General features: G+C 50.5%; 1 protein-coding gene across 2 annotated transcripts; it reads left to right on the top strand.

Annotated features, from left to right (window-relative positions):
• Positions 1-2,259: 2,259 nt before the first annotated feature.
• LOC147678683 (uncharacterized) lies at positions 2,260-24,221 on the top strand. Of its 2 annotated transcripts, XM_086946140.1 has the most exons (9): positions 2,443-2,951; positions 3,494-3,612; positions 10,929-11,032; positions 11,138-11,315; positions 11,413-11,530; positions 20,756-20,844; positions 21,535-21,656; positions 22,304-23,022; positions 23,257-24,221. In XM_086946140.1, exons 1-9 carry the CDS (start codon positions 2,553-2,555, stop codon positions 24,190-24,192), a joined length of 2,784 nt encoding a protein of 927 aa, XP_086802266.1. In that variant the 5' UTR covers positions 2,443-2,552; the 3' UTR covers positions 24,193-24,221. The 2 variants fall into 2 exon arrangements, with proteins under 2 accessions (XP_086802265.1, XP_086802266.1); XM_086946139.1 differs by having other exon boundaries at positions 2,260-2,951; positions 22,304-24,221.
• The last annotated feature ends 499 nt before the right edge of the window (positions 24,222-24,720 follow it).

Genomic DNA, 24,720 nt, shown 5'->3' on the forward strand with positions numbered 1-24,720 from the left:
TTCCCCCATAGTGCCCATAGTCCTGGCTTCCATGGTATAGGCCCATTTCCCTCATAGTGCCCATAGTCCTGGTTTCCATGGTATAGGCCCATTTCCCCCCATAGTCCTGGCTTCCATGGTATAGGCCCATTTCCCCCCATAGTCCTGGCTTCCATGGTATAGGCCCATTTCCCCCATAGTGCCCATAGTCCTGGCTTCCATGGTATAGGCCCATTTCCCCCATAGTGCCCATAGTCCTGGCTTCCATGGTATAGGCCCGTTTCCCCCCATAGTCCTGGCTTCCATGGTATAGGCCCATTTCCCCCATAGTGCCCATAGTCCTGGCTTACATGGTATAGGCCCGTTTCCCCCCATAGTCCTGGCTTTCATGGTGTAGGCCCATTTCCATATCAGCCCTATTTTCCAGTAGGCCAACTTCCTTATAGATTAGCCTGACTTCCGGTATGCACTATGTCCCAGGAAGCATGACACCCCCTACCCTCTTCCGGTGGGCATTGGCCATGAAGGCTGCTGACGCAAGCAAGGGGACGCAGGGGCCGTGAGACCCGCGGAGGGGCGACGTGACACCCCGCCCCCCCCCATCCATCAAGCTCCCACTCCATGAAGGGTAGCGTCGGACAAATGTCCCTCCCTCGAGGCGCAGGAGGCCCTGAATAGACATGGCTGCCCCATCCCTTTCACTGGGGCGGGGGCGGTGACATCTCTGGGGAATGATGGACTCTTTTTAACGGGGTCCCATTGTCGCTGGCCCCTCCAAAATGCCTCAGGCCACTCTGTTGACACCCCCAACCTGCGTCATCCGCCCTACGTATGTTGGCAGTTGTAATTATAAATTAGGATGCCTTTGTGAAGCCCATGGGTTGTGGTTTGAAAGGCCCCAGCTTGGCAGCCTGTGTTTTGGGGTCTCCAGAATAACTCGTGTTGAGGAAAAGAACTTAAAGAGGGTCTTTTCTGGCCATCTTAATTTTCCTGGGAAGTCGCGCCACTTGACACAGTCCTGATTTGCAAAACTTATGTGAAAAGATTTTCTTGGAGACTGGTTCCCCATGCCAGGGGTGGCAAAAGTGAACATTCGCCTAGTGCTAGCTTTGGCAAAAAAATATGTATTGCATTCTGGGATTTGCAGTTTTCGTTTTAACATAGTGTGGACTCTAGCCCTACATGTGGAGTGCTTTTGAATAAAAAGCCTGGGCCGCTTGACGGTGCCACACGAAACTTGGGGTTATTATGTGTTCAAACACGCTGAATTCTGGGATTTGTGGTTTCAATAACGTGTTAATTATACACCCGGAACAGCAATCCTCAAAAGGTCGTGTTGCCAGGTGAAAAGTCAGGCCTGGCCAGAGTTCTCGCAGGAAGTTGCCGCTCTCTGCACTTCTTTATTCTGTGGTTGTTGAATTAGGTACCATTTATCCTGTTTCCAAACAGCTTCAAAATAGGATTTTGGAGGACTTTAATTTCTCAAAAAATGTCTACATCGTGTTTTAATGCGACTGGGGTTATGTTTGCGTGAGTAGGGGTGGCGAGTTGTCAGTTCTGCTTTGCCATCTATGAGCCCATTGCACTATGGGAACTGTAGTCCTCGTTTCGCTTCCGTGAACTATAAATGTCATCTAAAAAGTGAGAGAGTGTTCAACGGGAACAAAGAAGTGGAATCGTGAGCCCCAATCCCTAGGGGGCCTACGCCACCCCATATTCTTAATCCAGTGGAAAACATATCCTTGCATTATTGATCGGGGGGTGGGGGGGAGGGGTGCAAGGCATTCAATGAAGTCAAAGTCAGGCCTAAACCGAGCATCCGGTTCCGGTTGCATTTTCTGACTTGTGACGCTGTCCTGTTATAGATGCCACGTGCCCCAGTGTCATGTGTGATACCTACAACGACTCGACGTTTTAGCCAGTAGAACGCTGCATTCTGGGACTTGTAGTGTCACTTTCAAGTTTGTAAATATGAGCTCAGAAATCCAAGGATGCAAACTGTTGTTGTTCTGTCTGACACAGTAGCACTTGGCAGCGATGCCAGATTAAAGAACCGGAAGACAGGACGGGGTACACACATTTTAAGACGTGTCCTGCTAACTTGAGCCTTGTGAATACTTGGACCATTGGGTATTTTACCGCCCCCACCTCGTGGGTCTGGACTAACCGAGGACACTGAGATAACGGGTTTTAATTGGCTCTGGGTGTGCTAGGAAGGGAGTGGCATAGCCTAGGATTGGCTCCTTTGTGAGTGCACCGGGAAGCGGCTGTCGGCGTCCTGGGATTGGCTGAGGTGTCAGTTGTTTTTGGGAAGGATGCCATTGGTTGAGCTGTCAAGGGGCTGTCAAGATTTGGGATTGGCACCAGGTGTGATTGAACCAGCAGGGGGCTGTCAGTGACCTGAGATTGGCTAAAGGTGTCAGAAAAGGGTGCCATTGGCTTGAGACTGGCTCCAGGTGTGAGTGAACCCGGGACGTGTTGTCATTGGCCTAGGCCAGTCGGGAGCAGCCACAGGTGTATGGATATAACTGCTGTCTTGGCGTCTCTTCCCTTCGCTGTGTGTTCTTGGCATCATGGGGTGGTGTTTGGGCCTCTGCACTGGTCTCTGGTTGATGAGTCTTGGGCTCTGCCTTGATGAGAAGGGTCCAGTTCAGGACTCTTCCTTCTGGAGCTCCCGGAAGAACTGGTTTCCCGGCTCCCAGTCCCAGGTGGGGGTGGCCAGCAGCGGCCCCTGGGTCTCATCCGGGGGCACGGGTAGGTCCCGGGCCTTGCCTGCCCTGCAGCCGGTCAGAGTGCAGTGCCAAAGTGACAACATGGTGGTGACGGTGCAGAGGAACCTCTTTGGCACGGGGAGGCGGGTCCAGCCGGGGGACCTCCGGCTGGGGGCGACTTTCTGCAGCTACACGTCACTCAACGCCGACGACACGGTGACCTTCGAGAGCGCGCTGCACGACTGCGGCAACAGCAGGCAGGTGAGTGTGCAAGATGCTGACCGTGGGGCAAATGTCTGCCCCTGGCACGTGCCCAGGGCGTTCACTGCCACAAACGGCAAATAGCAAAATACAAGGCACAACATGAGCAAACCGATATTCCCCAACTCCCACCACTGGCCTCCTTTTCAATCAGGATCAGTTCCGTCATCCCTGGGCCTTCTTTTCCAACCTAATGCATTCTGGGAGCTGTAGTTTTTAACTATCGATTAACTGCATGCAGCATTCGCATAATGTTAGTTGTGTATTTGATACGAGTTGTCAAGTGGGTCAGCTGATCAAACCCTGCAGTTGATAACTGTTTCCCCAAAATACTTTTCAGAGCGCCCTGAATAGCTGTTCAATGTTGGGCGCCTCGAAGCTCCCGCAATAAGTTTGTGAGCCGCTGCCTCCATCTCGAGGTGTTCGTTCTCCTGAAGATGTACAGACCTGGTTGCTTCCAGCTGTGGGCGCCTCTGGCAGGGTGTGGAGGGTAGGCCTCGAGCCCCAGTCTCTCAGGTGACCTGTATCTTTCTGTTTCCTAGGTTACTCAAGAGTTTGTCATCTACAGCTCCGTCCTGACCTACGCTCCCACCCCTTCCAGCAGCAACGTCATCACCAGGACCAACCAGGTGTCCGTCCTGATTCAGTGCGTCTACCCCAGGTGAGTGCAGCGCGGGCACCCTGCTGGGGTGTGAGGTGTCCGTCGTCGCTTTCATTCAGGGGTGGTGAGGGCACCTGGTGAAGTTAACCCCAACCCCCCAGACCAGCTCGCACAATACATGATTCTAGGCACCTGTACGTCGGGCTGGGTGAGCCCCCCCCCCCCCCCCCCCCCTCCCCGGTGTTCTGTAATGGGACTAATTTTGGAAACTCTTTAGAAATCAGTTGCCCAAGGCATGCCTGCACTTTACACTCTCGTTTTATGGTATCTCTCATTTGTGCATTCTTCACCCAGTGCTTTTAAACCGCGTCTGTCATTCTCCACCCCTGTGTGTGAGATCCACTGGGTCACGTGATGTCTCCGTTTTAACTTGTTTCATGTCTTAAATTAAGTAGTATAATATACGGAAGTCTTTTTGCCATGTCTCTTGGGTAGGAGCACCTGAAGGGTGTGAGTCAAATGGCCCATAAGGAAGGGCTGTACCCGTTACAAGGCAGTGATAGGCCGGAGGACGCGGGCGGGGGGGGGGGGGCTGGTGGTGGCCGGGCGGTGGGCTGCTGATGCCGGCAGAGCTCTGAATGTGTCACCAAGGCTAAAATCAGGATTTTAGCTGAACTTTGCTGGCTAACATAAACTTGATACACCCCAGATCGTGTCATACAGCCTAAACGTCATAGATTCGCCTTATACCCCCTGCCAGGCTGAAACTGAGGGGTCTCTCAAAGGGGAGTGGTCGGTGTAATTAAGAGCGTGGCTTAAACTACCTAATCTGAAACTGTGTAGCTTGGTGTACTCCCGAAGGTATTTGCTGCGTCTGTTATTGCGTGCAGACATATAATACAAGTAACATTACACCTACAACAAGCCAGGACTATTGGCTTTATCAATGGTTGTTACTTTCAGAAGATGAGCAACAACTATGGCTTCGTTGTGTTATATTATTAAAAATGCTTCAGTTCTGAAATGATGGGACTCTGAATTATTAACCTTCTAAAATGTTTTTAGGTCCAGCCTGGGCAGCACATACTCAGCTCTGCGAGACATGCTATATTGGAATACAGCTTTGAAGCTCCACCCACATTTATCACTGGCTTGAGTCATTGTCCTTTTGTAAATGCTAGCTTCTGATTGGTTAGTAGGCTTCTTAGTACCGCCTTGTGTTCATTTGTAACCTCCCATGGCGACTGACCCTTTTACTTCGGTTGTGACACGGTAGGTCTTATTTAGTCTGTGGGCACTCTTTTATTTAAGTTTCTCCTACTGCAGGAACGGCGTGCTTTCCTGCAACATTCAGTGCATTATTGAATGGTAAATGCTTGTACTCTTTAACTGAACACACATCAGTTAAGTAGTATATTGCTTTAATATTATGTAAAGGTTTAACTGAATGATGAAATAAAACCTACTTACTATAACCAGTCTCTTTAAAAGTTACATCAGAGGCCGTGAAGGGTGGCCCTGCAGCAGAAATTACTTTTTTTTAAACATTTATTTTTTTCTTCGTCCTGGCGAGCAGACTTTGGCACTCCATGGCAGGGTGCTGCGCACACGTGTGCCCATGTCTCCCTGCACATAGTTCAAACCACCCCTGATCATGAGATGTCACTATAGACCTTTCCTGTCCCACCTTGCACCCACGAGTTATTGCACCCCTGGGCTTTGCTCTCTGTCTGTGGGTTCCTGCATACGAGTACTGTGACCTCCCTTTTCATCGGCATGTGTGGGTGCACGGCTGATCTTGGGTGCTTACTGTAGGAGGCTGGCTTCGTATATTGTGCTCGCGTATGTAAGTGGGCACCTTGCACTAATCCAGACCACCCTCATGGTGATTTTAGTGGTCTTAGACAACCTTGGAAAGCTCTCTAAGTGGAAGCTGTGAAGAGCAGCCTTCAGGCTTGGCCAGAAGGAGTGTGAAGCAGGCTGTTTAACCAGAACCAAATCTTATTTGCATAGATTGAATTGAAAAAGGATCACTTAGTTTATTTATGAAAATATGCATTAATTATAAGATGCTAACCCAAAATCTCCTACCGGAGTCATATCCACAATACTTTATTAATACAACATGTAAGGAGCACAAACACAGTGGTCTTCGGGGGAAACCAAACCATATACTAATAAAGTAGAATGCGACCCATGACCTAGGCGGAGACTGGAGCCAGAAGACGTAGAAGAGCTGGGGACCAAAGGAACCACCTGAGGTAAGTACCCAGGACTCCCACAGAGGCAAAGTGTAAACATGACCACATGCTCAATACAAGTCAGTGGGGAAGTTGCAGTTTTCAAGAGGACTCTAACCAGAAACCCCTGAAGAAACCCGGTGGAAGGGTGGGGTCGCCCACTCGTGGATACCCATGAGCCAGGAGACCTACACCAGCGAAGCCCGGAGCCTAGGTGCGAAGTGACTTTAGAAACCACCATAGACCATAATGGAGGACTTCAGTAAAGATAACGCTGGCGAAAAAGGTGAAGTGTTCCGGTGGAACCCTAGAGTGGGTTCAGGAGAGGTACCTGCAAGCAGAGGGGACTGAGCCTAGGCCATTCAGGAGTGACCAGGAGGCACGGAAGACTAATGCCCACCGATGTCTGAGATGCAGTAGAGTTGACCTTGGGGCTGTAGCTGTGAGGACCAGGTGACACTGGAAGACCAGGAGTCGTTCACAAGCTGTACCATGTCAAGAGCCATGGGGTCAGTGTCTGGTAGGGGCACCAACAAGCCTTGGCAACAGCAACCAACCTGGCTGACAAAAGTGCAGTGTCAAGACCAGCAAGGTCCAAGGGACTCACCAAGTGCAGGTCAGTCGGAGTAAGCCCAAAGCAAACCGGTGCACCCACTGGAACCAAAGGCACCAAAGTTGCAAGAGCAATTCACCAATGATGCAGGCCCACTGTGCGGAGGATGTGGCGAAGACTAAGATCTTTGTAGCAAGGGAGGCTGGAGCTTCTTGGAGCCCCAACATATCTAGACAAGTCGACGCAGTGCACCGGGTTACTGCCCCAGCTGTTCCGACGAGGGATACGGTCTTCAAACTTACTGTGAAGATAGTGCCGGTCTTGGAGTTTCAGAATCCCCACCACTTGTGTTGCTGAACCTTACTAAGTCCATGGGAGCTTAGTAACAGCAGACAGGTCTGCTTTGTTGCTGTGCCTGCATATGCAGGGGAGTGACTCCTTCCATCCAAGGGATATTCCTTTGAGAGTCTTGGATGCCCACAGGCCTGGAGAAAAACCTGTATGGAGCACAGGCGACGCTGAGAACTTGCAGAACGACAAGACCAGGAGTCTTTCCGGGGCAGTCTTGGTTTCCAAAATGGTTGAAGATGAAGTAGATTTGTCACAAGACAAGATTCAGATCCAAAACCAAGTAACCACCCACTGACAATCCCTTATGTACCCAACAAAGTGTTAGGATGAGTCAGTGGTCCCTCCCAGATGAGGGGTTGGACAGTGGGGAGGATACTCATGTCTTTTGTTCAGTTTCACTCCAGAACAGGAGCCAGCAGCTCCCTGTACTGGTTCTACTGGGGTATAAAGGAGGGCACCGAATGTGCCCTTCAAAGCAGTCTGGTGGCACTGGCAAGCGCCCCACCCAGGGACAATACACTAAGTCCTATCTGGAGGTGGTCACACCTCCCTGTAACAGGAAACCTATTGTCCTACCCTCCCCTGCTTGAGCTTGGCTCAGCAGCAGGAGGGCAGAATCTGGTTTCTGGTCTGCAGCAGCAATGCTGCTTGTCAGAATCTGGAATTCTGATGCCGGGAGCACAGGGGGCTTCCAAGAGGAGCCCCACAGTGCATGGAATCCTACCTCCCACCTCCAACTGTGTTTGGTACCATGTTGGAATGATACCTAAACATACCATGGCTTGATACAGCCAGTTTAGAGTTATCCCTCTCGTATTGACTCATGGCCACTCAATGCATCGTATTGGCTGATGCACTTATAACGCCTGAAGATTGGACTCAGTGGATTGTGGGGGTGTCCTGCTTGTGCAGGGGTACCCTCACACTTCTAACCGAGCACCCTGCCTTCAGCATCGAAGGACATGCCTTAGGGGTGACTTATAGGTTCTAAGTGCAGTGACCGCCGATATAAGAACTTATATCTGTTTGGTGCTAGCATGAGTTTACATGGGCTGCAATGGCAGGCATGTAGTCACATTTTGAATGGTTTCACATGGGTAGTATAATACATGCTTCAGCCCCTGTGGTACCCCTTGTACACCTATGCCCTGGGTACCTTAGTATCAAATGCTAGGGACTTGCAGGGGTACACCAGTAGCCAATCTGGAGTGTACCCAAGTACTCACCATAGACCAGTTTACGGAGAAAGCACAGATTTGGGGTCCTGATGAGCAGGATCCCAGTCAGACTAGTCAAACATAATGGCACCAGCAAAAAGTAAGGGTGACCATGAAAGCAGATCCCACTGTTACTTATAACAGGCACAGTGGTCGTTTCACCATGTGTATTTGCACATGTAGCACTGTTCTGCATTCTTACAGGTTCTGCTGTATAACATAAAGGCGTGTACATGCCTGATACATCTACTCTTCCCAGCATGCTCATTTGTGGGTCTTTGCTTGCGGAGAAGCGCTCTCGCACATTTGCGTATCTGTTTCTCTAGCATAGTTGCCTGTCCTTGTGTTTCTCTCATCTTGTTTCCTTGTCTTTGCATCCTCTGGTTTCTTGCCCGATCTGTGGTATGCCCATGTGTGGCTCTCCAATCAAGCATTTGTAAAGAGCACTACTTACCCGTGAGGGTCTCAAAGTGCTAAGGGGTGGGGGAAATGCTGTTCGAAGAGCCAGGTCTTGAGGAGTCTTCTGGAGGTCTTGGGTCTGCCGTAGGCCTATGGGGGCGCGTGTTCCATTTCTTGGCAAGTAAGTGGGAGAATGATCTGCTGCCTGCGGTCACTCTTCAGATGCAGAGGACCGCAGCGAGGGCGTGGTCGGAGCTGGCAGGCAGGGGTGTAGAAGCTGAGGTGTGCTGAGCGCTTGGGTGCTATTTTCGTTCTTTCTAGTTTGGTAAAGAGGGGCCGTGACTACTTAACTAGTCCTTGTGTTTGCCAGTGTCTCTACAGAATTCATGTGTCTATATACCCATGAGAGTTCTAGAACACAGGGCATAGTGTCTGCCTCACACTGTGCGCATATAGCACCTCCTACCTAGCCTGCACAGTGTGTGCACCACGTCAGATCTGTGTAGGGTCACTCAAGAGCTTTAACAGTCTTACTAGGTTGAGCCTAGCGCAGCGCGCATGCGCTGCACCAGGAAAACTACCTCCTGGCATCACTTTGGACTTCCCACACGTGTTTGTTTTTTGTTTTTTTTGTTTGATTATTTCAATTGGTCTTTGTGTGTCTTTCTAAAAAGACAGCACGCAATTGGGCAACAGTGGCTGCATGTCCCACCTTTCCCAGTAAATGTATCCACCTATGGCTTGCGATTCCAAACAGGGGCGCAATCTATTCAGGGTCATGTCACCGTCTGTTTTTAATAAGCGTGTTTGCTACACTGCCATTCTCACTTGCCCCGCTTCTCTCGTGCCATTCTTTTTAACCAACCCTCCCTTCACATGCGCGCACACAGCCCTGCCAATGTTCTGTTTGCAATACTAAAACGTGTGCATTCGCGGTCATGCCAGGCAGTTGCTGTTGACTTGTAGAAGGAGGAAGGCAATCTTAACTTTAAGGCACGCACCCTATTAATCTTCTGTTTAACCTCACAACCGTAGGTTTGAACCCCAGCTCGTCTGCTCTGCCTTTCATCCTACTAGAGGCAGACTAACATTCATTTGGTTTGCAATAAACATCTGTTACCCGGCATCAAGATGCAGCATACTCCAGCCCCGCCTTCACTTGCACACTGGGATAACTCACTTTCTCCTCCTTTCAATACGGCTCCTGATTTTCTATACTGTGCTCGCTTTCTGATTTGGTACTGACATTATATAATAGAAGCCGGCAGCACATAGGCTGCCATCTGTTTTGGGTCTGGTTTCATTTCCAGACCGTACCTCTTTCATTAGAAGGCGCGTCCCCTCCACGAGAGTGCACTTTCATTATCTCTAAAGCACAAAGGCATAGAAACAAAAAATCCATTACAGTGACATCTTACTCTTCAGCGGAATCGTCAGCACCCTCTAATGAGCAAGCCTACCCTGGAAGGTAGGAAGCGGCTGCTACAGTATTTAAAGCTCCTTAAAGGCCACTCCAGTCTTGGGGAGGAAGGGAACGATCCTCGTGGGGTTTCAGGATATAGCTACATTGTGATGCTTAACCATTTGTTGACCGGATGATGATGCTTCTGGTTAAACAAAACAGAAGAACGTTCGCAATCAGCATTTTACCCTAACTTTTGTGGAGAAAAACCAAACCTGCACAGCGCAACTCTATAGTGCTTTTCACTCCCCACCTCAGAAATCTGCAAGCATTTCTCCTTTTAATTCCTTTTTATTTTTTGCATTATGTAGCGCAAATGAAGGTATCAAAGCACTTTATGTACTGGTTTCATTACAGAAATCTGCCTGGTGGGTAATAATGTCCTGCATGGCTAAACACTTCAAAGGTGAGACCTATAGTCTATGCCAATGCTTGTGTTGCTGCAGGGGTGGTCTGAGAGTGCAGTGTCGCAGGCCAGTGGCACTCTAGCAGTGGCCCGGCTGGACATGGGCCACCGAGGAGGGTTCCTCTGTTCCTCTGCCAGCTTGTTGGCACAACAGCACATGCTGCCTCCGCTGGAGTAGGTGCAGCTGCAGGAAGGAAGAAGCCAGGCGTTGGAAAAAAAATACTCTGGATGGGTGGGGGAGGCAGGCCCTGGGCTCCCCAAACCCAGTCACTCGAGATCTGAAGCTGTGGGGGTGGCACGAGATGCCAGCCCGTGGGCGATCTGTAGCAATCCGGCCCCCCGGAGTGCTGAAGTGCCACAGAGGGCTGCTTCAGGGTACACATGTTTGTGTTTGAGGTGTGTGTGTAATGGAAAGGGCATCTGGCACACAGCACCAATTTCAGATTGGACCAGCATGGGCTACTGCTCCAGGCACGACCACACTTTCATGGAGTCACCCAACTCAAAAAATGTGTTGGTGGTCCACCCTCCCTGAAGATATGCGCCTCTGAACAGTGACCGCAGGCCACTTGCGAAGAGGGTTGAGCGAGTCGCTCTGGTGTTGGCGAAGCCTACTATGGAGAGAGGACGTTTACCGCCTTTACCACACTTTATTTGTATGGAAGTTACTATAGAGAATTCTCCGGTCAGGTCTTGTTTACTGCCTCCATGTCTAGGTATGGTACTGAGCTTTACATCACCCTTGCAGGCATGCCAACGTGAGCGGCAAGGCCATCGCGCCCACCTGGACCCCGCTGCGCACTACAGTGTCTGCGGAAGCGGCGCTATCCTTCTCTCTGCGCCTGATGACCGGTAGGTGAAGTGTGGCTTGCAGGTACCTTTGGGTCTTCTCTCCCACCCCTGCCCCCCTCCCTAATGCATTGCGCCCCCCCTCAACCGCTCTCCTTGGGTTTCTAGATGACTGGACCTCTGCTAGGGACAGCACCACCTTCCAGCTGGGAGACGTCTTCCACCTTGAAGCCTCAGTGGATGCCATGAACCACTATCCTCTTAGAATCTTCGTGGACAGTTGCGTGGCCGCCCCAACCACAGACCCAGACTCCCGCCTCCAGTATGACATCATTTCCTCCTATGGGTAAGATGCAATTGTCCTGTCTATGCATCTGTGCAGCTGTGGGAAGGGCAGAGCGCGCCATCATTCCCTTCTGTTAATTTGTGTTCTTTTTCTCTAGATGCCTGGTAGATGGGAAGCTCTCTGGCTCGTCAGCCTTCGTGTCCCCCCGGGTGCAGCCAGATAAACTTCGCTTCACAGTGGATGCCTTCCGATTCCTTGGCACCACCAACTCCCTGGTATGAGTTGTCTTGATGTTGATGAGTTGGCGACTATTAAACGTCTGACTCCATTGGAGTCTTCTGCCCAAAACAAATCTTCATGCATGACTGAGTAGAAATTTGGAGGCCTGAGACTGCATTTTATGTAAAGCGCCTTTAACTCTGTCTTAATCACTCGTAAGTTTGAGGAAAAGGTTGCATAAGTACAAATAATTCAATTGCAAAGTTTAAATGGTGCAGGACTTTCCTGTAGAAGTAAAATGTTAACGTGTTTCAGTTTTGGAGGAAGCTAAGCCAGCCTTCTTCAGAACAAAGCCTGTGTGGCAAAGTCTGGATTGCTTATATTTCAATGTTACTGGTTAATTTTCCTTGTGAATAAGCTCCTCGACAGGCCAGTGTCTTGCCCCCGAGTCCCTAGAGATGCATCAGTATTTGTTCCCTTGTCCTGGGTTCTTAATCTTCACTATGGGCCGCTACTGCTTTAAGTGATGGTTTCCTGGGTCGCACACCGGCAGTGACCTGCAGTCTGTCATCACCATATCTGAGGGTTGTTCAGGCTCACTCTGGGTCCAGCCAATGGCACTCCTAGACGGCTCTACAGGGCAGGAGTTGTGTGCTCGACAGAACCTGCCGACTTGGCATAGTGACTGCCGGGACTCCATCTTGGCACTCTTGCAGCTGACTTGTGAATAGCGCCCAGAAGCAGCCTTGCGCGCTTGGAGCTAGCTGGAGCTCTCCAGGGTTGTCTGTGTAAGATTTTCCATTATGGTCACGTAATTGTCACAATTGTGTCAAGTAGATCATGCAACATGTCGGATAGGACGTCAAGGTGACATTTATCAAAGCTTGAGGTCTTGAGTGTTGGGGGGAGGAGCTAAAAAGAGTCTGATCCAGTCCCCTTACTGGTATCTAGAGACTTTAAATTATGCAAGGATGGGATTTTTATTATGCTGGAGTAATTTGGGTGATTATGCATGGTCACCTAATTTAGACCGGTGTTGGGCGAATATGCCCATTGCAAGAGCGCGAGCGGCAGATATTGTTAGATTTCTGTTGTATTCAACGCTACTTTCTGAGCTAACGACGCACCCTCTGCTCTATTTTTAGAGTAAATTTGTGCTAAAGTGTTGCTAAGTCCTAGGTTATGTCCTTCTCGTAATTTACGCTACAGCAAATGACACGAGTTACGCCCACCTGTATTATAAATGCGAGGTTTACGCTGGCATTCAGTTGCCAGTGGAGATGCCCCTGAAAGCGCATTTCGCTTTAATGTTCAGTCATTTCACGTAATGGTGGGGGCGTTATCCTTGTGCGCACCCTAGCGGTGTCAGGCTTTCCGCAGGGCTAGCCTCTTCCCTATTTAAAAGACTGATGGAAAGTGAACACGTGGTGTTTGCTCCTCTAAATGGGGCTACGTCATTTCCTGAAGTCCGACATCTTGTTTATTACTCGCACATAGCTGGGCCCAAAGTAGAAAGGCGCTAATAAAACGTGTATTGCAAAGCGCACGTTCACCCAGGGTATCTTGGCACTGACTAGCAGGTGTCTATAGTTGGTAAACTCTATTGCGCTCATGTCTTCTACCTCAGAAGGATGAAGGGGTGAGTGAACCTGCAGGTATTTGAACCTGAGACCATGAGGTCTAACACGGGCCCCTACAGTGGACGCATCCGTCCACTGAGCCAGGAGACCCGGATGTCTGGCCAAAGCTCTCGCGCTGGAAGATCGAGTGATGTTAGCGTCTACCCTGAGGAGCAGGAGCGATATCCCTGAAATCATGCAAGAACCACACTCCACGCTGTTACTTGAAGCGTAAAAGGTCATTTTATTAGGATAAGGTTGCACTTCTTTAGGCTTTATTACATAGTACAGAAATGCAATAAATATACTTTTCCCCACCCCATACCGATTCATTCTCCATTCCTCCTTCTCAAAGCCATCTCACCTGTTTGACTCTTCCCCATTCACTCGGTGACCTCCTTCCTCTCCCCATTCTCTCCTTCACTTGCCCTCCGAGCACCCTCTGAATTTCCTTCATTGCCTCCCGCGCCCCACTATCAGTCACCCGTGTACCGTTCTCCCCCTTGAGGGGTGGATCGCCTGTATGTGACTCACCACCCCTTCAAAGTACCGCCAACAAGGGAACCCCGTAGGGCGGTTTACTGCCCCACCCCCTGCTCCCAGGCACCTTTCGCCTCCTGTCCGTCGACCCCGCGCCACCCGAACGTATGTTCTATATAATTCACTGTTGATGGGACAACAGTCAATCGCGAAAGGTGACAACGTGCCCAGCAACACTGGAAAAACCCATACTTCCTGTGCAGTGACTGCATCCGCCACCTTGTGGCACCCAGTGGCTGACCAGCCACCCCTCCCATGCGTCTTGCGCAAACCATTAACATATCCAAGGCAATCCCATGTCCGGGAAAAGCGCCCCTTCTCAGTGACAGCCCATGACCACTTCGCTTGTAACCTGTGTAACCAAACCTTTGTCGAACCAAACTGTGTCTGACCGCAGGGCCCCCCCCCCCCCCCCTTTGCTTGGTGAATGACCATCCACCATCTGCGCCTGTACTCAAATTTACAGAGCACATTGCGCCGGGCCAAGCCATGGCCAGGACATTGCCCCCCATTGCGTTGAACGACCCCCCCCCACCGCATAAGCAAATCACCTATTGCAAGCCACGCCTCGTCTGTGCAAGGTGCCCCCCCGTGGTGAACGACCAATCCACCACCTCTGCCTGCATCCGGAGCACACAGATAAGGGTCATTCTGGGCCAAACTTCGCTTGCAACACCAGCCTCCTTGGCTGGTGAACGACCATCCACCCGTTTGCTGGCGTCCAGCATAGACATAGGGTTCCCGGGCCAAAACCTTTTTAGTGCCAAGTACCCCCTTTCCGGTGAACGACCATCCACCTTTTTGTCTGCCTCCACTGCAAACCTATAGGATTCAATGTGACTGAAACTTTATTTGTGACAGGTACCCCCCTCGCGTTGAACGACCATCCACCCTTTGCTTGTATTCAGCGGAACAGAAGATTTTGCGGGACCAAATCTGCTTGAAATAAGCACCCCCTCCTTGGTGAACGACCATCCACCCTCTTGGTCGCATCCTGTGTAAACAGACAGGATTCTTGGGCCCAATTCCATCCTGTGCCAAGTACCCCCTGCGCGGTGAACAACCATCCACCTTTTTGCATGCCACCAGTGTAACGGAAAAATTCTGGGCCCAAACTTTGCTTTCTGATGAGCGCCCCTTAATCGGTGAACCATCCACCCATTTCCTTGCCTTCAATGGAGAGATAGGATGCCGGGGCCCAAAATCTTATTAGTGCCAAGTGCCCCCTTCACGATGGACGACCATCCACCCGCTTGCTCGCCTCCATTGTAGACGGATAAGATTTGATGGGACTGAAATTTTGTTTGTGGCACTTGCCCCCCTCCCCATAAACAACCAGTCCACCATATGCCTTCATCCCGTGTAAACCGTTCAGAAATATTTGGGCCAGAACTGTGCTTATGACAAGAGCCCCACTCACGGTGAGCGACCATCCACCACTAGGGCCTGCATCCAAAGGCACCAGTCACTTCTATGGACGGGCCGACCCTGTCCATGCAGGTGGCCCCCTTCCCAGCGCAATCCCACTCCCCTCACCTGTACCTCCGTCAGTCAATAGCTCCCCCCTCGACTCATTCTGCGGCAAGGCCCCAAGTAATCACAGCGGCCTAATTGCCACCATTATCTGCGTCCTTGCACCATGTCCCCCTCCATGCATCATTGTAAAAGCCATATCCACGATATCCCAGCATACGTTTGTCTCCCACCTGAAACGTCGGATTGGGGCGACTCCTTATTTCACATAATGTCAAACATCCAGATCAAAATCCCTCAAATACATCTCCCAGATTCCTACATCATTGTACAGCCCTTGTGCAGCTGGCTAGTTCGCCTCTTCTGACGGTCCATGCCCAGGAGAAAAAACGGGGCCACTCCTGCCAGGCAACACGCCTGGGGTCCTGCTCCACCCCCAACTTCTGTAGTAGTAAAGAATAATTCATCCTGCATGAAGTGTATCCTTCTTCCCTTAGCCCCCGGTCGACAAGTGTCCAGTCAACATGGAAACCGTGTCAGACACCCACAGCCCTGAAACCTGCTGCCACTCCCCCACCCCCGGCCCTCCGTCTGTCAATGCTGCAACAGCCCCATAACACCAAAAACGTGCGCCACTGTAGGCAGCCCCCCCCTGCATATGAAGCCTAAAACGACCTGTATAACCGAAATCCCACCTTCCTCCTTCGGAAAAACACCCCAGTCCTATGCCTTCAATCTTAAACCAATAATCTCAGTGCCCGTGAAACTGTCCCCCCCCCCCCCCCCCCCCCCCACCGTAACCACTAAACCCACCTCCAGGCACCCAGACAAACCATCCTCACAAAGCACCAAAATCGCCCTGCTTGAGAATCCGGTGCCCCCAGTATGTACCCAAAGGCACACCAGCCACAATGCCAGTCACCCATTCATCCGCTGCTCAACATTGACCACTACAAACCCTTCTCCAGGGTGAAACCAATGCACTTCCAGTTCCCCTTTAACTCATGGGAAGAGCAGTGCCAGAGTCTTCCCGCCACTGCCTTGCGCGCAGGTTCCCCGCACCACAGATCCCAAAACCATCCCTACACCTACCCTGCCGTGTATACTCCAGATGCACCACCCAGTCTCGCACTCTGCGTGCCCATGAAAAAATCCACGGCCGGACACCCATCCCAAACCCCCCCCCCCCCCCCTTCCTCCCAAGTGTAGAACTCCCAAACAAGACATGCTGTAAAGCCACCTGCACCCCAGGCCCCCCAAAAAACCCCACCTGCTTCACACCACCCCAGTTCTTCACAGCCTGTGTGCAGAGCGCTCCGATACCCATGGGTCCGGCCACTGCTATATAAAACTGTACTTTAAGAAATGAGGACAGCATAGCAGTCAAAACCAGTCTCGCCTATAGCGCAAACCTCAAGCCCTGCCACTCCTATGCCAGTCTTCAGTATCCGCAGCATTTGTGTCAGCCATCCATGCCACCTAATCCCACTCCAGCGTCATTGGACCTGTGCAACCCCCCCCCCGAACAAATCCTGTCTCTGCGCCGGACTCCCGGCTTTCTCCCCAAGACATTGAACGCCATGGCCTCTAACAGAGATGTACTTCCTAACCCCCTCGATCCCCTACATATCAGTGGATTGTCTAATTCTCTACTGTGCAAGTCAACCCAGCCTGATAGCACCTAATATCAGCATGCCCAGAACAGTGCGCACACGCCCCCCCCCTATGCCGCTTATTCCACCTAGTACTGCTTGTGTGGCAGTCTGCACCTCAGGCCCCCAAGCGCTCCTCTCGCTCCGAGAATGCCCCGGGACCCCTGGCAAAGAATTCAACCATGCCGAATCAAGTTACTTAACATTCCAATCCAGCAACTGGTGTGCTCTGTCGATCCCCAGTCCATTCCCATGCCTACCTGTCACTTAACCTTTAACAGTACACCAGCAGCCTGCCGCAGCAGCACCTGCATCCCCCTTCATCCACCACCTCCCAATGCACCACGGCCAACCAGCCATAGACCCTGTCCGTGCAGCTCCCCCCCCCCCCCCCTTGCCCCCATCCATGGACCCATACTTTAGAGTCCATCCCAGACCTCCTTCTCCTGCTCAGTCGCTAGCGTTCCTCGCTGACTACGTCCCCAGCGTTCACCTGTAACCGTACTTGTCTCCTGGAGCAACACAAAACAGACATATTACCTGGACCCCACCCCCACCCCCTGGGCAACCCCACTCAACCGCCATCCCATTTGCACTGCATCAATCAAACCATCAACCCACTCCCTATTCTCACGGCACACCACCACCTCCATGTCCACACAACCCCTTACTCATCCGCAGACCTCCATGCCGCATGCTAACTGTCGCACACTGTGGTCGTAACTTCCCAAAAATTCCATAACGCTGCAATGTTTGAGCTTCGCGATCAAGGTGCAGGCCGCCGCAGACTCCCCTACAGCTTCTGGCCAGCGCCCTGAGGCCGTTGTGCGCCCTGCTGGCATTCCACTCACTGCCGGCACAATACCGGTCCTGGTTCGCTCCAACCAGGTGAGCCCTGAGCACCACCGGACCTTGCGCCGCGGGCAGGCGGCCCCTTGCCCCTACTGCTCCCTGCGAATGGGTCTCCAGTGCAACCCCCCCATTTGCCCCCCCCCCCCCGCATAGTTCCGGAGGGCTGTGGTCTGTAGCATGTGGGGGTCACATGCCATTCTTTTGTTTAGAATGCTCTATTGAGCTAATATTCAAAGTAAAACATAAGTACTTGGTAATGTTAAAACACTTCTGTAACTTCTAGTAATTACAATAAATAACTAAGAAAATAAAGAGGTGTGAACAGGATCAAAACCCATTTGAACAAAATATACATACGCATATGCAATTTTTAGCATTTTAAAATAAGGGTCAGAGGGGGGGGCATAAGAAGCATGTAATATGCAGAGCAGCATATCAAATAGCAATACCCCCTTACTAAACATAATAACCATTAAGGGTGGACATAACTGTAACTAGATAGGGATGCCTAGAGTGGTGGCCAGAGTAAATCTATTTTTAATCCATAAACGAATAGAGGTGGCGTGTGCATGATGATCTGTGATGACCTAAAAGGTTCCACCTTTAGTTGTATCCTTCCAATTTGAGGTTATCTGAAGGGAAATAGCTATAAACCCATTAATTTACTCGCATTCCCCTGGGCACTCCATATAGGGGAGGAACCACCCCAAAACACGTGTAAAATGTCAAAGGTAACATTTGTGGGTAAAATTTCATTCAGTTTCTTACAAACGAGCATCCAAAAACTTTTATCCAGAGGACAAAGCAAGAACCTAAGGAATAAATCACTATTTTCATGAGAACAACATTTTGAATTATCCATCAACTTTAACTTGTAGAGATCTTTAGGGGTAAGGAACAGACTATTATACACATACAATGTCCGCGTTGAGCTTGCTGATCGTGAGGAGGTAAAGATTTTTGCCCAAATGGAACCCCAGGTCTGGAAAGTGTTTTTTGTAGCAAGTCTTTTTCCCATAATTTCTATCCTAGATTTAGCTCTCGAATCAGTAGGCTGAGACAATATCTTGTAAGTGGCAGATGCTTTAAAAACTAGTTTCAACGTTCAGAGTGTGGCTGATTATGTGGAACCAAGGCAGATCTGGGAAAGGAATTGAAGAATGGATGTTTTGAGGTGATCATAATGAGAAGCATGTAACTGGGATGCATCGTATTTTTCATGAATTTCAGCAAAATCATAACCGACCCATCAGTCATCGAATGACTTTGTGAAGCCATTCTTTCCAAAAGAGGGCTCCGTTATTGAGTTTTAGGTGTTTGTTACACCAAATAGGAGTCTGTGCAAACAGGTTTGAGAGATCTTCAGGAAACAGAGGTGGCAACTGCAGTAGAATTATTGCGAGTAGGAGATAAAAAGCGTCTAGGGGGCTGAGATAGAAGACTGGCCGCGTTTAACGAGAATGGCGTATATTGGGTCTGTTCTAGTAAGCTCCGTGCAGTTGTGGGTGGGGGTTGTCTGAAAGTGAAGTCCATACTGGTTTCAGGGTAAATGCAGAGTGGTAACATCTAAGATTAGGAAAATAGACTCTTCCTAAGTCTTTGGGCTGAAATCTAACTAATGAAATTCTGGTCTTGCAATTTATTCCATTGGAATTTAAAATCTACTGTTTGTTGATCAAAGAGTGGAAGAGTAATAGGGCGCATGGACCGAAATTAATAATCGGAAGCAACATTTTAATTGTGGCTAATTGGCCCCACCATGACCAATAATGGGGACCAGCTGCCTTTCAGAGCCGAGAGTTTTAACTATATCGGCAAGGTTAATTTTAATGCTTCCTTTTTAATGTTATTTGTATATTGGATACCTAAACATTTAATATCTTTAAACCCATCAGGAAGCCAAGGTGTATTTAAGGGTAAAACTTCCGATTTTGTTGAGTTTATATCCAGAAACTGTGGAGTACTCCTTTAGCAAAGACCAACCCCGGCAAGGAAGTAGTGGGGTGAGAGAGATTAGAATAAGATGTTGTCCGCATATGCAGTGAACTTAATGTCCATGTTTAATTTGGAGCCCGTAAACTGTGGAGATCAACTAATTGTTTCCAAAAACTGTTTAAGGGCACGAATAAATAAGTGAGGATAAAGGGCACCCATGTCTAGCTCCTCTATGAATTGAAAAGTAGTTGGATGGACAACAATGAACCCAGATGGAGGTGGAGGGCGCAGAGTATAGCAACTTGATATAATGAATGATGTGCGGACTAAAGTTGAGCTCCTTTTAATGCTCTGAAAATGAATTCCCAATTTACTTTGTCAACGGCCTTTTCAGCATCTAATGGAATTGCAGCGACTGGTGAATCCGCCTTGGAGGCTAAATGAATAATGTTGAGGAAGGTCCTGGAATTTATCAGCCCTTCACAAACCCAGATTGATATATAAATTAAATCTGGAATGATGTGATTTATGCGAAGAGCTGATAATTTGCAAAGACCTTACAATCTGTGTTGATTAACCCCTTCCATGCTGATGACAGAACGGTTCCGTCATCAGCTACGGGTGAGCTGTGCTGCTGACGGAACCGTTCCGTCATGAGCCCGTTAGAACCTTAGAACCCTCAGCACAGCGCGAAAATTCGCGCCGCGCTGAAGGGGTTAAGGACCTGGGCTTATAATTCTTACAGTAAGATGGGTCCTTGTCCTTTTTGTGGATCAAGCAGACCATAGCTTGAGTAAACGAACCTTGCATTTTACCAGTAGCTAAAAAATTTTTGGGGAAAAATGGCAGTCGAGGAGCGAGTAATTGCTTAAAACAAAGGAAAACAAACAGTAAAACCATCCGGTCCAGGGGTTTTATCTTTGGGAAGTTGATTATTAACGTTGGTGATTTATTCTAATATTGGACTATCGAGGGATGTCGGGTCAACGTGGTTTTCGGAGGATTTGGGAATGGCTTTAAAATATGAATCTATTTGATCAGACAAAGGGGAAGACTCGGAGTATATAGGGAACTGTAACCCGTTAAGCAATCTAGGGTCTTGGAGTCACTGATATGTCTAACCGCTGTGCTGTCTGTAATGGCACCAATCTTGGATTTCTGTTTATTTTTGAGCTCTTGCCATTCTAATGTCTGGTTCTTCTGCACCCAGATCTTCATCACCTGCAGCCTCAGGGCGGTCCCTGCAGACAGCGCCCCCAGCCCCTTGAGCAAGGCCTGCTCCTACCGAGCTGGCAGTGGGTGAGTGGGCCCTGGAGCAGGAGGGTGGTGGGAGTGGACTGTGAGTCTGGAGGGTTGTGAATCTGTTCTAGGGTTCTGAGTGAACTTCGGATGGTCTAGGATTGTTGGATGGTCTGTGGTCTGCCAAGTTGACTGCCGGATGATCTGTAGGATTCAGCTTGGACTGAAAAGGTGCTGCATTATGTGGCCTTTCTGATGGTTGGCTGCATGGGATGTGTGATGCCTGCAGAGTGGTCTGTATGGGTGCCTGGGCTGTGTGATTGGTTGCTGTGGGCTGTGTGATTGGTCGCAGCTGGTTGGCTGGCTGTGGGCTGTGTGATTGGTCGGCTGTTGGCTGTGTGATTGGTCGCAGCTGGTTGGCTGCCTGTGGGCTGTGTGATTGGTCGCAGCTGGTTGGCTGCCTGTGGGCTGTGTGATTGGTCGCAGCTGGTTGGCTGCCTGTGGGCTGTGTGATTGGTCGCAGCTGGTTGGCTGCCTGTGGGCTGTGTGATTGGTCGCAGCTGGTTGGCTGGCTGTGTGATTGGTCGTGGCTGGCTGTGTGCTGTGATTGGTCTGGCTGGCGGGTGACTGTTTGATCGTGGGTGGCTGTGGGCTGTATGTTGGTCACCTGGTGGTGGCTGTATGATTGGCCACCGGCTGGTGTCATTGGATACTGATGGTCCTCTGTTCCTTTTCTCTCTTCCTTTGCAGCTGGTCTCCCGTGGAGGGCCCACCTTCCATCTGCAGCTGCTGTGACTCTGACAGCTGCGCCTCCTCTGGAGGGTCCAGGGCCTTGCACCACTTCTCCGCGTCTCGGAGGCACGGGAAGAGAGGTCAGTAGCAGACGCAACCTGTGAACTTCTGCATGGAGGGACTGTGATGCATTATGGGTTTCTCTAGTTTTGTTGCTTTTGAGTTGTAGTGGGTGGGAGGTGGCGCAGGAGAGCCCACTTGAAGGTAAATGCCAGTTCTGAGTTGGTCAGTGTTAGATGCAGTGCTTATCAGAAGTGACCGAAGGGCAGGGCCACTGGAATTCTGTGGCAGCAGAGGGTGAAATTATGCAGCGGGGCTGAGTAAGTTATGCTGCAAAAAGCCAAATTGTGCAGCATTATGCGTCCCATTTTGTAATAGTATTACCTCATCATTTTTAAACTGGGTAACACTGAGGGCATTGGTTGCACCTCAGTACCATTTTAACACCCAAATAGAGCAATAAACAAAGGTGATCAGTGCAACTTTACAAAAGGCCTCCCACTGTTCAGCAACACCTGTCGCTGCACTTTTAATAACTTTTGATGTTTGAACAAGAAACTTTTTTGGTTAAAATCTGGACTTTTCTGCAATTCAAGAAATGTGACAATCGCCATGACCTCACAATTTGCATAATTCCAGTGGCCCTGCCTAAAGGGTAGTGCAGAAGGTGTATTTTTAGCTGGGTATCTTTTGTAAGAAGGAAAGCTAAACCATGTTTTGTCTGCAGGGGAGCCTACCTTCGAGTCCCGAGCTCTTGCTGTTGGACCTCTCGTCGTCCTGAGTGAGAACGATGCCGCGGGGGCAGATGTGCCACCACTGGATATCCTAGGCCTGTCGGATGGAGAGCCCAGGAGCATGCTGGGACTGCAGCCGGAGCTCCTGGCACCTGAGATGGATCAGGAGGGCGAGCACCATCGCAGAGAGGAGAGCGCCACAGACTTTGGCATGGAGGGCAATGGGTCTCCTACGGTTGTGGACTGGGGTGCTGGCCTAGATGAGCTGCAATGGGTGGACCAGAGGTTAAAGGGGGACATTAACCGCCTGGAAACGGGACTAGGGGAGGAGGAGCTGGTGAGCAGTATGGTTGAGGGGGATGTGCAGGATTCCCAGCTGTTGGAATCCCAGCCAGAGGATCTTGAATCCAGGCTGCAGGAGAATTCACATGTGCGCGTCACTGGCCCTGAAACTAAATCCAGGTTGAGTCTTACCCCTCTTGAACTTGTAGAAGAGTTTTGGGTTCATAAAAACTGTTCAAAGGCCAGTCCTGATGGGCCACAAGAGCACAGTGCCCAACCTGGATCTCTGCTAGCACTAGACCAGCCTGAAGCCCACCTTGAAGGCCGTCCTGCAGTGCACATTGCCCAGCTAGGACCCCTGGAGGTGCAGGTCCCACCTGAAACCGATCCCGAGGTGCACATTGCCCAGCTAGGACCCCTGGAGGTGCAGGTCCCACCTGAAACCGATCCCAAGGTGCATATTGCCCAGCTAGGACCCCTGTCAGTGCTGGACCCACTTGAAACCGATCCCGAGGTGCACATTGCCCAGCTAGGACCCCTGTCGGTGCTGGACCCACCTGAAACCAAGCCCGAGGTGCACATTGCCCAGCTAGGACCCCTGTCGGTGCTGGACCTACCTGAAACTGAGCCAGAGGTGCACATTGCCCAGCTAGGACCCCTGGAGGTGCAGGTCCCACCTGAAACCGATCCCGAGGTGCACATTGCCCAGCTAGGACCCCTGTCGGTGCTGGACCTACCTGAAACCGAGCCAGAGGTGCACATTGCCCAGCTAGGACCGCTGAAGGTCCTAGATGGAACTGAAACTGGTCCTGATGTAAACATTACTCAACTGGGATCACTGGAGGTGCTGGACAGATCTGAAACCGATCCCAAAGGGAGCAGCCCCATGCCGCCGGTGCAAGCTTCCCATCTTGAGGTCATGGAAGATCACATCCCTCTGGGTGAAAAGCTCGCCGACATCGCTGACCCTCACCCAGTTGCAGCTGGGCTCCATAGTGTGCACGTATCGCAGACTGTCCATGCTGGGCCCATCGTTTTAGTGAACCAGGAGGATTTCCCAGAAAGTGAGGCGTTGACTAGTTTCCTGAAGGTTGGCCATGTTGTTGAGTGGGCTAAGCCACGCCCAGGGCTTGAGGATCCAAGGGAGATGCTGCAGGTGGTGAATGTTGGGCCCATCATTCTTCAGGACTCGTCGTTTCGTGGTGATAATGACCCTGCAGTGCTTACTGGGCCAGGCATTGAGGCCTTGTGGGAAGGATCCGGTAGCTCTGTGGGTGATGCACCTGCTGCGGTAGTGCTGGGTGAGGGATCTGCCTCTGGACCAATGCCTGAAGCAAACCATTTAAAATCTCTGGATGGACCCCTGGGAACCCCACTGCTGCAGAACATCCAACGCCAGCCCCTGTTACTGGAGGGGACTCCACGTTTGGCTGGTGATGGGGGAGCGCCCCCTGAGCCTGAAGGGATGCGGGTGGAAGCAGAAGCACACGAGAGGCTTGCGGTAGTGATGCTGCTGACCGTAGGTGGGGTGGTTCTGGCCTGCTTGGTGGTCCTTGGAGGGTTCTTGGTGCACCGGAAGAGAAGACTTTCCCTTGTGTGAACAGCACGTGCCATAACAATAAATATTTGTACACTACAATTGTCTTATCTTGTCCTTCTGCTGGAGGTTTGGTGAGCCGGAGGATTGGTTTTCGAAGGTTCAGATTTTCCTAATAGACCAATTAAGTTGCCTGTACTTTAAGTCTCATTACTCTGAAAATAGTCACTGCTTCTAGGTGACTTTGATGCTTAAGAGACCAAACCAGTGGTAATGCCGGGTCTGGTGGCTCAGTGTACTAATGCCTCAATGTAGGGTCTGGTGTTTGACCTCATGGTCACAGGTTCAATTCTGGCACATCCACTCAGCCTTTCATCCTCCTGAGGTGGATAAAATGAGTACCATGAGTTGGGTAACAAACTGAGTACAAATACGTTACAGCTCTACCAGCGAAACAAATTCTGCCCCTGCAGTGGACAGACCACTGGACACATGCCAGCCTGCCCAATATTTGAATACTGACAACAGCCCCATCAGTCTTTAGTTTCAGCCTTTCACTAGCCAGTAACGCTTTCAAATGGGTCACTGAAA

Source organism: Lissotriton vulgaris, chromosome 12 (genome assembly GCF_964263255.1).
Source record: "Lissotriton vulgaris chromosome 12, aLisVul1.2, whole genome shotgun sequence".
Classification (NCBI taxonomy): Eukaryota; Metazoa; Chordata; class Amphibia; order Caudata; family Salamandridae; genus Lissotriton; species Lissotriton vulgaris.

Coding starts and splice junctions, on each gene's coding strand:
- LOC147678683 (XM_086946139.1), top strand. CDS start 2,553: ATGGGGTGGTGTTTGGGCCTCTGCACTGGTCTCTGGTTGATGAGTCTT. Junction 2,952..3,493: donor ACTGCGGCAACAGCAGGCAG/GTGAGTGTGCAA, acceptor TCTGTTTCCTAG/GTTACTCAAGAGTTTGTCAT. Junction 11,033..11,137: donor CTCTCTGCGCCTGATGACCG/GTAGGTGAAGTG, acceptor TTGGGTTTCTAG/ATGACTGGACCTCTGCTAGG.